Below are 11,827 nucleotides of genomic sequence, written 5' to 3' on the forward strand. Positions count from 1 at the left end.
TGAGAGTAATGTCCTGATCCAAGCCTGAACAGAGAATCCAGATTGCTGCCAAATTCATTAGATACGTGTTTAAAGTCAGCTTTGTTCCAATTAATTAACAAGTAGGGAGTACCAGACTAGCTCCATTCAGTATTAGGCAGCATTTCCCTCTTCAGAACCTGTCTGGATTACAAGTGCAGAGCAGGACTACTGACAGATGATTCTACTATTTTATCCAGAGAGAAGATATGGCTGTTTGTTGCTGTGGCATATTTGTTTCAGGGAATTACTTATTCAGAAGGACTCAGAAGGATGAAGAGAGCTGTGGATCCTGAAGCATTTATGAATATTGTAAGTTGCTCAGTAGTGACCTGGGAATGGAAGGAATGCATGTCTCATGGCAAAGGAGTTTCTAAGTTTTAGAAATAACAAGGTAGATACCCTGCCTTTCTTTAACCCATCCTCTCTAATCACTCTGTACACTACTACTTTCTCTTCTTTCCTGTTCTGTCTGCATGTGTAGCAGCACATCTTATGTCTGATAGAAATTAAGACAAACACCTTTCCTTAGTAAATCTCCAGAGTTAATTTCCTTTTAAGTACCAGTTACCTTTAATTTCCTTTTAAATATCAGTTTGCTATTGCTGGCACTATCCCTCTACCTGAAAGAATGACCGTCTAGTATGTCAGCATTTAATCAGCAAAGACGACTAAATAACCAGTGGCTTATGTTTTCTCCTTTTTTGAATGACCAGATAGAAAAGAAATGCAGAGCTTTTCAGAAGACCACCTGTAGACAAGCAAGTTTGTTTAGATCTTTAGTCACTTGTTAAAATCTTGGGTTTTCTGTCCTGCGTGACAAGTTACATTGAGTAATTCTCTGAGTAAAAGTTATAAAAGCCAATCTTCTTTTGTAATACAACAGGTTGAATGCTCCAGGGGAAAAGTAATATTACTTCAGAGTTTAAGACTAGCTGTGCTTGTGATTTCCCTTGTGACTAGTGGCCAATCCTGTATTTTCCATAATGTAGTCAATTTTTCAATGGTTTTCATATGTGCCATTCAAAAAAGTTCAGTTGTGAAGCTCTCATTATTTCTCTGAAGGTAGTTTAAACAAACCGGTTTCACTTTGCATTGCGACAGATCAGGAGAACGCACCCATGCAGATCCTCATCTCAGCTATGGGAATCATAAGCTCCTGCTGTGAGCTTGTAGTGATTCTTATTATCACCAGAATGCAAGGGCTTGTGATTGTATGGCAGTAGTATAATACAGGTTTTTTTTATAACAGATTTTATCTGAATAGTCAAATCCTGAATATAACACAAGGAATGAAGGAAATTTGTTGCAGTTTTAGGGCTACAATATCCAATCTGATACTGCTTTATTTAGATGTTTAATATATGTAGACTAAATCCCCAGTGGTATCTGCTTTCTAACATTTCTTCTTTGTAAATATCATATGCAGATAATATATGAAATAGACTTCTGCAAGCAAATGCATTTGTACCTTCTCTTCTAGAATGAGCTCATTACTTACAAAGGGTACCCCTGTGAGGAGTATGAAGTGACAACAGAAGATGGTTATACCATTACCATTAACAGAATTCCTTATGGTACACAGAATCAGGGAAACCCAGGTACAGTTCTTTAATATGAGACAAAAGTAGCCTAGATAAGGCACATTCTGGAAATAGATACCTTAGCGTTGTGACACTTCCACCAAAGCTTGTATATGCAAGTGAAATTTTAGCAGAGAATTCTGTCTGCCCTGAACAACCTGCAAGATGCACAGAATTTATGCCAAGCACCCCTATTTGCAATAAAAATCCCCTATAATATGGAGCACATACCCTCATAATAAGAGTTGATGAGTAGAAGTTAAAAAAAAAATAAAAATAAGGTAAAAGCTGTAATCTGCCCAATCAGCCTGTTTTGAGAAAGCTGTTCCAGCTTCTAATTTTGCTTTGCTTTTGCTTACACCTGGTTAACAGCAGTGACTGATTCATATTTTGGGTAAAGTAAACCTCTACAAACAATCCCACACCTTCATTCTTTATATCAGTGTTGAGAATCTCAAGCTAATGTGGTTGAACTACACAAACAATGACCAGAGGATGCCAAGCTAGTTTTTTGCTGGTGTCAGGCAGATCTTTCCATAAATCTTTCAGAAGCTTAGAGGAAGTTCTCTTTTTACAGAAAGGGAAGTTTTGTTCTTATGATGAGTTGTATACCCTTTAGTTTGTGCAGGAACACTTTCCAGTATTGAATATGGGATAGTAATGTCCCTGAACTACCAGAAAATGAAGACATTATATAAATCGTTGTTTTGTTTCTGATTTGCTTTTCAGCTTTGAAACCTGCTGTGTTTCTCCAGCATGGATTATTGGGAGATGCTAGTAACTGGGTCACAAACCTGTCCAACAACAGCTTGGGCTTCATACTAGCTGATGCTGGTTTTGACGTTTGGATGGGAAATAGCAGAGGGAATCGCTGGTCCAGAAAACATCAAAATTATTCCATTGATCAAGATGAGTTCTGGGCTTTCAGGTAGGCAGAACCATTGCTCATCCTTACATATTTATTTAAGCTGGCTAAATCTGGGATTTACATATGCTTTTTTTTTTAAAAAGCATTCTTTACATTCACTTTCGCTGAGGTGCCCCTATATAAACATGTGAACTTTAATAGTGATGGAGACTGCTTTACTGTTAGAAAGGCTCTTCAAACCAGAGGTGTAGCAACAGAGAAACTCAGAGGAACCTGCACAGGCCATTGCCAAGCCATTTCTCAATTCTGGAGACAATTTTGGAGGCTATTTAGAAACACTAGTCTGTATATTATAATAACACAAAAATCACAGAAATAGTAAATGTAAATAATGTTTGTGCTTATTTTAATGAGCTTTTAAAAATGGACCTTTTCTTTAATGCCAAATTGTATAAAATGTGTGATTCTATGGAAGGAGTCCTGTTACTATATCACCACCTCTTCCTTCTGTGTGGACAGTTAAAATTCAACCTGACACTTCTTGAAGTTATAGTCCTTCTGTTGGTGTCAAGGGAGAAAATACCCCAGAAAATCTTGAGTAGTATCCTCCATACTCAGTCCCGGAAAAACACAGAAACTAAAATGGCTGAATGATTCACTAAACAGTTCATGCTATTTCTTTGCTGACAAGCCTGTAATAAGGTCTGATTTTTAACTTATGCATGCCTCTCTTTCAATCTCCTGCCCGCAGTTTTGATGAAATGGCAAAGTTTGATCTTCCAGCAGCAATAAATTTCATTGTGGAGAAAACAGGACAGGAAAAGTTGTACTATATTGGCTATTCACAAGGTACTACCATTGGTAAGTTAAACAGACCAATGTTTACTCCTGAAAATGGGCGTAAAATGTAATTTGGATACTGAGATACTGAATGTACCTTGGGTTTTCATTAACTCTTTACAATTGTGAAAAAGCACAGGATAAGCTTTTTTCAGCATGTAGGCATTTTTAACTTCTTATAAAAATAATAAAGCATAATGGGTCAAATGCACTGCTGCTGTAAGTCTGTTGACTTAGAATTATACTAGAAAGTACTGTCGACCATGCAAATTGTTTCTTTCCAAGATGCAAGGGTGTGCCCAATAGCAGTTGGTTAGTTGACAAGAATAAACAAAATAGGAAGATGAGAGTGGAGAAAGAGAAGTTGGCCAGTTTGGACAGGACACACACACACACAAATATAATATAAAATTGGATTGACCGGAAGAAAAACAACTGCTCCTCCCAATAGTGTATCAAATATATGAATGTACATCAGAAGTGTGCATTTATGTTCAAAAGGGTATGGAAGAAATCTGTAAAGGCAAAATATAGAAGGAAATTTCACTCTGAAGAGGCAAGTAAAGCTATAAGCTGGTAACACATGTAGAAGAGGGATTTCACAAACATATAGGGTGAAGCATAGTCTCTGAACAATAGAAGGTTGCTTGTAGGTTTGAAATTGCAGAATAGCATTTATAATCACTGAAAATAGTCCAATGCACAAATAATGATTTTCTTATCTCCTCTTTTTTGTTTTCTCAGCTTTCATTGCATTTTCAACAATGCCAGAGCTGGCACAAAAAATCAAACTGTATTTTGCATTGGCACCTGTCACTACTATTAAGTATGCTAGAAGCCCAGCAACAAAACTTCTGTACCTTCCCGAAAAATTGCTCAGGGTATGTGATATCTTAGTTTCAACTGTTTAACCATATACTTGTTTGTTCAACTCGTAAAATGGATAAACAAAAAAGCTTAGGGCTTTATGAAATCTACTTGTTTGCATGTGGATAGGTTTACCATATGACTGAAGCTTTTGGAAGTTCAGACTGGACATTAAGGAAAACTCTTTATCTAGGGCAATAGTGTGGCACAGGGCCAGGGTATACAGAGAGGTAGAGAGATGCAGATCCTCAAAGGCTTCCAAGATTCCTCTAGATAAAGCCACAACCGATACACAAGCTTAGAGCCAAAATACGAATTGGAGTTAATGTCTAGCATATCTCTTCATTAAAAGTGACATAACACAAATTAAGTAATGCCGGAGCAGGTTGATGCAATAGAAAAACACCTAATTTCTTTCTTGTTTATGGGAACATTATCTGGCAAATGAAGAAAAGGCAAGTGAGAACCACTGAAAGTGCTGGAGAACAGGAACAGGAGGCAAACATCTTTTAAAAACTACAGCACAGTGTACAAGTGTACATTATTAAATTAATATTACCTTTGTATCTCACAGGGTTTGCTTGGCAAAAAAGAATTCCTTCCCCAGACTGAGTGTCTAAGAAGGCTAATAGTCCCCGTCTGCAGACACCGAGCTTTTGCCAGGCTTTGTAGAAGTGTCTTCTTCAGTCTGGGTGGCTGTAATCTGAAAAACATTGACATGGTATGTATAAGTCTTACCAAGTCTACCAAGAATTTTAAGTTTCTGCACTGAAAACTTATCTTCTATCCTATGGTATGAGTCTTGAACTCCTATTAGGCAGCATCACATTGCAGGGAACAGTCCCCACTACCAGACAGCAGTATCTGCTGGTTGCCCCATCACTGGCAGAGAACTACTGCCTCGCTCCTAGAAGAGCACTTGGTGCCATTCCCACAGTTAACAGCTGATCAAAACCCCCCAAAACTCTACAATCTGGCCTCGACCAGACCTCACCTAGGGCACTGTCTCCTGGTTCATGCTATGATGAAAGATGAAAAGAAAGAAGAAATAAAACCTCTGCTTGCTTCATGTTTACAGGAGCTCTTTGCAATAGAGAAATGAACACACATATTCCTCTTTGTCCTCCTCCTCCTTGCCTTGGATCATCAGGGATGTGTTTAGAGGCACAGGGTACCTAAGAGAGAGTTGGCACACACTAGTGGTTAAGACATAGTTGGGCAGTTCATGCCATGTCCAGCTGTAGGCCAGACCACCTGGGCATCAAAGTTTTGCTCCAGTGTTTTCCAAGAAATGCCTCAGAGCATGTTCTCTGAGGAAGGATCACACAGCAACTTGTTAAGAAACCCCTGCAGGACTAGGGTGTGTTTTATTTCAGTCATGCATTCCTCAGACGACTGCAATTGCTTTTGCTGTTCTCTCCAACAGCAATCCTCTCTCAGACAGGACCTGTTGCAAACTCCTGGGAAAAAGAAAAAAAAAAAAAACCCAACACCTAGTTTGGAGTCTAAATTGCTGACTTTCTATTCTATTCTTTCCATCTGTTAGGTTATTCTAGATTCTCAATCATCCTGGAAAATGTCCTGGCTGGGGCTGTTCCTTTGGTGTTACTCCACACCTGATGCACCACCACATCTGGAGTAACCCTGAGGAAGAGTCCAGTCATGCCACTCCAAGTTCTGTTGGTTTTATTGATACACTGCTGTTGTTGACGTTGTGAGTTACATCTGAATAGAAGGGAGGAAGACAATACTCACTGATTTTTTTCTTTCAGAACCGAATTGACGTCTATATGGCACAGACCTCTGCTGGAACTTCTGTGCAGAATATAATCCATTGGAGTCAGGTACTAGCAAAGTCCTGTAAGATAAAATAGGTGCTTACTTCTGGCTGAATAGTCTATAGTGAGTATAGCTGATATCTTGTTGCGAGACCATTGCTGATTTTTTGGAAACCCATGCAACCTGTGGTTTACAATTGAAATCTCAGTTCAAAACACTATTTTTCATTGACCTTTCTCATGCCAGCAGGTTAGAGATACCCTATGTCATACAAGCAGATTTGAAGCCAAGAGTGAGATGCTCTATTTATGTACAAATATGTGTGATGGAAGCTGTGGTTGCAGATGTATGTACAAACATATGTGATGGAAGCTGTGGATGTAGATGTATATATCACTCTATTTTATATCTAGTACTTTTTGTAAATTATGTCTACAATTCTGTACAGCACTTACTCTAAGAAATTAGTTGTTTCCAATGTGGAGTCAAGAAATGAGCAAGACAGTCTGCTCTGTAGTATATTAAATTTTACTTGTAAAACCCCTTGTGTTTTCATCTCATCATCATTTTCATTGTGGCTTTAAGCAACCTGGTCTGTGGCTTTGAGCAACCTGGTCTAGTGGAAGGTGTCCCTGCCCACGGCAGGGGGGTTGGAACTAGATGATCTTTAAGGTCCCTTCCAACCCAAACCATTCTATGATTCTATGATCTCTTGCTTTCAAAGCTCTCAGGGTCTGGACAGCAATAGAACTATAAATAAGACCCCCTTTATTTAGTAGACTTGTTACTTACAGTGTACTGTGCTCTGTCACAATACACCCTCAGCAGTAGTGCTGCCTTTCTGTCTTCGGGCTCACATTTTCAGGACTCATAAAGTCTGAGTTCTGTCACAGAAGCTGCTCTATGCAAGACAAGTTTCCTGGCAGCAATGTAGGCTCTGGAGCAGAGCAGGAAGCAGTTGCAAGCACTGTGAGCTTGCAAGAGTGTTAGTGTACTTTTCAACACAGGAAACACATGGATATGTTTGGGTGACATCTGCACAGGCATTTAGTAAAAATCAAAAAATATTTTGGCAGTGAAGTTACATAAAATATTAGATTTGAATAAGCTGCTATTGTAACTGTGGCCTAAACCTGTAAAGAAAAAGGGTTACAAAAGCATAGCAGGAGCTGATCTGCAAACTGACTCAAGTTTAATTCAGGATCTAGCCACAGCCTGGCAAATACAAACATACAGGAGTAATACTTGTTGTCATTGCTGTTATTACTGTTAAAGGATTAACTGCTACCTTACATTCAATATTAAGATCCCATTGATGGTGTTTCTCACAGTAGTAACAAGCCATGCTGTAGGCAAAGGCAAGGAGCACAAGAGGAAAACTAGAAACAGTGACTTCTGTAATCAAACGAGAGGGAAGAGAAAACATACGAAGGAGCCACTCACAGAGCTATGTGATGGCAACATGGCTGCCAGAAGTGGACAGGGCAGCAGCACTGAGGGGAACTTGCTGGAGAGAGTCATTAATAAGAATCTTAAAAAGTACAACAAATTGCCTGCGAAAGCATCCCTGGATCTTTCTGCAGGATCAGTGATTTTTTGGTTCTGACAAAAATATTTGACTCCTTTTCACTGCTTGAAACTTTTAACTTATATACTGTTGGATCTTTCATAGTTCTTGAAGAACTTCAGTTGAGGTTTTAGATTGGAGTCAGAGGCTCAGCAGGGAAAGAACCTATAAACTTCCTGAATGACAGCTTTGTGACTAGCCTTCTCTTGTTCATCCTCTTAGGAAGCCCATTCGGGGAAGTTCCAAGCTTATGACTGGGGCAATTTAAAGAAGAACATGGAAAAATACCAACAGGTATATTGTGGTGAAACTATTATCACCCTTGGACAACACAGAAGCACAGAGAAAGAGAACAAGGCTGTAGGAGGAGGCATATTTCCAGAATACAAATAGATGGATTTAGCCACCACCATCTGTATTACTTCCCAGTTTCGAAGTGAACAGAGAAAACATGCAAACACTAATAGCAATGAGAGAGTGATCACAAACCTTCTCAATTAAAAGATGAATAGGGATAAGAGGAATTAAGGGCAGGAAAAATAGAAAATTAGTTTTGATGGAGAAAAGTACACCTAGTGGATCAGAGCAAAGAGGCATCTTGGCTATTAACATGATTGACACAGTTGTCAATGTGTTTGAGAGATCAGCGAAACAATATTAGGTCAACTGGAGAGCGCTAATAGCTACCCCTAGATTCTGGCAGGCAGAAACAAAAATACTTTGTCCTTAAGCAGTCCCTGAAGAACCTCTCCTCCATATAAGTCTAATACCATCCTTGACCCTCCTACCTTCTAGGTCTCTACAACAGCCTGTCATTAAGAGTTACATGTTTTGATGATGGGTTGCATGCAACACAACTTCCTTTGGTTTGTCTTGAATTTGTTTGCCCCTGGAAAGTCACTGGGTGTATTCTAGGTTTTGTGTTATGTGAAGTAATAGAATAACTACTTCCTGTGCTCTTTCTTCATACCATTTGTGACTGTATAAGCCTGTCTCTTATCCCTGCTCTGTCCTCTGTTTTCCAAACTTAGGAGCCCTAAGCAACTTCCGCTGTCCTCCAACTGAAGTCACTTCATCATCTTTTTCACCCTTGTCACACACTGTGTGTTCTAACTAGACCATGTATGTCTTCTGGGGCTGACCAGTACTCCAAAAGGCCCAAGATGGGGTTTAATTCAGAGCCATCCTGATATTTTCTGTCTTGTTCTGGGCTCCTGTCCTAGGAATTCCTAGCTGAGAGGACAAATAACCAACAGTAACTATTTGTCAACCCAGGAGCTATATTTCCTTTGGCTGTTCTATCAGCTGGGTCAGCCCTGCAAACACAGACAGAAAAGGCAAGCAGGGGCATTTCCTTCCTATTTGGTTTACACACCTCTACTTTGAACAGTGACAGAAGAAAGCCCCAAACACATGTTTAAAGTTTGCTGTGCTTTCCTGGTTATTCATTCCTGATCCTCCTCCTCTCTATAATGTAGAAGAGATGACTGTACCCACTGCAGTATGGACTGGGGGACAAGACTTGCTTGCAGACCCCAAGGATGCAGCCATTTTACTGTCTCAAATTAAAAGGCTTATCTATCACAAGAGGATTCCTGAATGGGCACACCTGGATTTCATCTGGGGATTGGATGCAACTTTGCACATGTACAATGAAATTATTGATCTGATGCAGAAGTATCCTCAACCCACAACCAGTAATCATACCTGACTCATTCAACAACATTTCCTTTCACTGGATACAAACAAAACCTTCTTTTGCATCAGATGGTTGCTGCTGGAGTCAGAGAAAGCGTTCCTTCTCATGCTATTTTCACATCATGTGTCACTGCAATGTCATTTGTATCCTGATGGTGCACTTCATATTTTCTGGAAACCTTGAGGGTCAGCAATCACTTTTTAATTATTACAGCCTAGATTCTGCCATAATCATACCTTACTAACAGAAGACAGGGTTTTCTTACAGCCTGATCTCTGTGTAGACCCTAACAGTAATAAAAGCACTGACTTTCTTTGGATATGGTCAGTGATCTCAAGAAGTTTTCTATTCTTCATATTATTTTTCATTTTACTGGGCTGGCAGTTCTTGAAAGGTGTAGTGTAATCCAAGACTAATTCTAGCAGTTATGATATTAATTTTATTATTAGATGAGACGATGACCAGAAAGTAGAAACTTAGTTCACATAAAAAACTCACTCCTGAAAAAGATGTTTTGTCTTCATTTGAAACAGCTCTGCTCACTTTTTTCATGAGAAAGACCAAGGGACACAGGAAGGGTAAACCAGCAGAAAATATCAGCCAGTCTCATGGTTCAAACATGCACCTGGAAGATGGGAAACGGGTTCAAGGCCCCCCCTGAGATAGAGAAATCTTGGCAGACTCAGTCTCTGCTTACAACACTTTCAGAATCTGTGTACATGAAATTTCGAGGGTGGGACAAAGAAGCTGATTCTATCTTGGCAATGACAGCACTTCAGTGGAACTCTTTGGTTCAGAATTAGTCTGAATCCATCAAGAACCTCACATGTCCTGCTATTTCACATGGAAGCTACTGGCTATCACAGACCTGAGCTGTTCTAACCTTTACCACGGCTCTGAGAAGCCTCTGGGGTTTAAACACTAAAATGAAAAGCACACAAAAATCACTAGAAAGAATCCATTATCTCCATCCCATGGGTATTTAGAGCACTTTGCCCATCCATAAGAAGGCCTGCTTTGAAAACAGTGCTGAAGAAACTGTCATCTTATTTAATTACCTGGGGAACTCTGGCTCTACCAATCTTGTTTCAAATAGGTAGTTATTGCACCAAGACACTCACCTGAAGGGTATTCTCCATGGTTATTAGGTTACAGCATTAAGGGTCACTGGACCTTCACAATGGTATGCCATTAGCTTCATTGTGGAAAGAAACACAAGGCATTTAGGGGTTTCCGTTCAGTGTGACACCCTCATTCTCCACTTGAATCAAATGTTAACGTGGACCAAGTCTGAGATGTTAACCAGGGCAGGTAAAACTGTTACGCTAAGACAGTTCACTGATGACATTATATAACCAAAGGGTCAGCATCTCACTCTGTGAAATGGTTCATTAGCCAAACAAATTAACTGTGGATGGTGCCATTTCTTTCCCTTTCCCTTCTGAGACAAACAACAGACCTGTTTCTTCTCCTGAGCCCACTGCTGAAGCCTAGCCTGTTTTCTTGTGCTCCACAAATGTGAACAGACCTTGATCCACACAAAACAGCTCCTCTCCAGACAAGGACATTCCTTACACCCAATACAAATTTCTGGGGAAAAATATCCTCTGGAGAGTCAGTCCTTCAAAAAACTCACTGCTTGTAAGGGAAATGCGCAAGGATTTGAGGCGTAGTTTTTGAGTTTTCAATATTTATGATGGGAAATGCAATAGCAGTATAGATGAAAGAGGCCAGAGAATCCCCTAAATTCACCTAGGAAAGAGATTACAGTTGTGCAGTTATCTTGCAACCTGGGAGACCATCAAGGAGGCTGGCTGTTGAATTTTCAGGAGTATCAGTAAAAACAGGTTGGGCAAGCAGCATTGGAAACACCATAGGGACTGTTAATCTCACCTTGGGACATGAGGAGGGACTAGACATCAAGTTGCAGAAGCCCTTCTAAGCTATTAATTTTTGAATGATTGAAGTTATTGTCACTTAGAGACATCAGAGCAGCAGAGTTATAATGGGTTTTTTTTCACTGAGAAATTACATTTTTCACCATCCCCAAAAACGTTCTCTACTGTGTATGTAAAGCAGAACCGTTACTGTGGCTTCACTGGCATCCTGTTCCTAATCCACTCCTTTCCTTCCCCACCACCCAAAGGCATCATACCATTTGCAGTGGTGTTCCCAGGAACACATCCCTTTCATCTTGTGTTCTTTTAAATGCTCATCAGTCCATGATGAAACGCAAATTCTCCTGAAGACACTTATGAGTTAATTGGCTGAAAGGGCTGGTCCTCACGTAGGAGTATTTTACTTTGTTTGTAGCCCAGTGTCCTTCTGACCATGGTCATCAAGCCAATTTCAGTGAGGACTGAGCCACTAGGCTCACAACAACTAATTCGGCAGTTAGGCAAAGATCACTAGAGATACTATGTTTTCAGAGTTGATCAAAATGCCTTGTGAGAAAGAAGCAGCTTTGTCTGTTCCTCCACTGGGAGAAAGGTTTTATCATGTGTTCAAGCCTTCTTTGACACCAGAGGGTCCCTACAGGAGCCATGTCAACTATGAGAGTCTAATGTAGAATAAGATGAGTTTCATGCATTGTGCTGCTCACTGAA

General features: G+C 39.9%; 1 protein-coding gene across 1 annotated transcript; it reads left to right on the top strand.

The window, feature by feature from the left end:
- Nucleotides 1-231: 231 nt before the first annotated feature.
- Nucleotides 232-9,233, top strand: LOC104512877 (lipase member M-like). The gene is made up of 9 exons (XM_010156042.1): nucleotides 232-330; nucleotides 1,502-1,619; nucleotides 2,331-2,529; nucleotides 3,221-3,330; nucleotides 4,054-4,190; nucleotides 4,751-4,897; nucleotides 5,949-6,020; nucleotides 7,745-7,816; nucleotides 8,976-9,233. Exons 1-9 carry the CDS (start codon nucleotides 292-294, stop codon nucleotides 9,231-9,233), a joined length of 1,152 nt encoding a protein of 383 aa, XP_010154344.1. The 5' UTR covers nucleotides 232-291.
- Nucleotides 9,234-11,827: the final 2,594 nt, after the last annotated feature.

This window comes from Eurypyga helias, unplaced genomic scaffold (assembly GCF_000690775.1).
Source record: "Eurypyga helias isolate BGI_N326 unplaced genomic scaffold, ASM69077v1 scaffold1257, whole genome shotgun sequence".
NCBI classification, from domain to species: Eukaryota; Metazoa; Chordata; class Aves; order Eurypygiformes; family Eurypygidae; genus Eurypyga; species Eurypyga helias.

Coding starts and splice junctions, on each gene's coding strand:
- LOC104512877 (XM_010156042.1), top strand. CDS start 292: ATGAAGAGAGCTGTGGATCCTGAAGCATTTATGAATATT. Junction 331..1,501: donor CTGAAGCATTTATGAATATT/GTAAGTTGCTCA, acceptor CTTCTCTTCTAG/AATGAGCTCATTACTTACAA. Junction 2,530..3,220: donor GATGAGTTCTGGGCTTTCAG/GTAGGCAGAACC, acceptor TCCTGCCCGCAG/TTTTGATGAAATGGCAAAGT.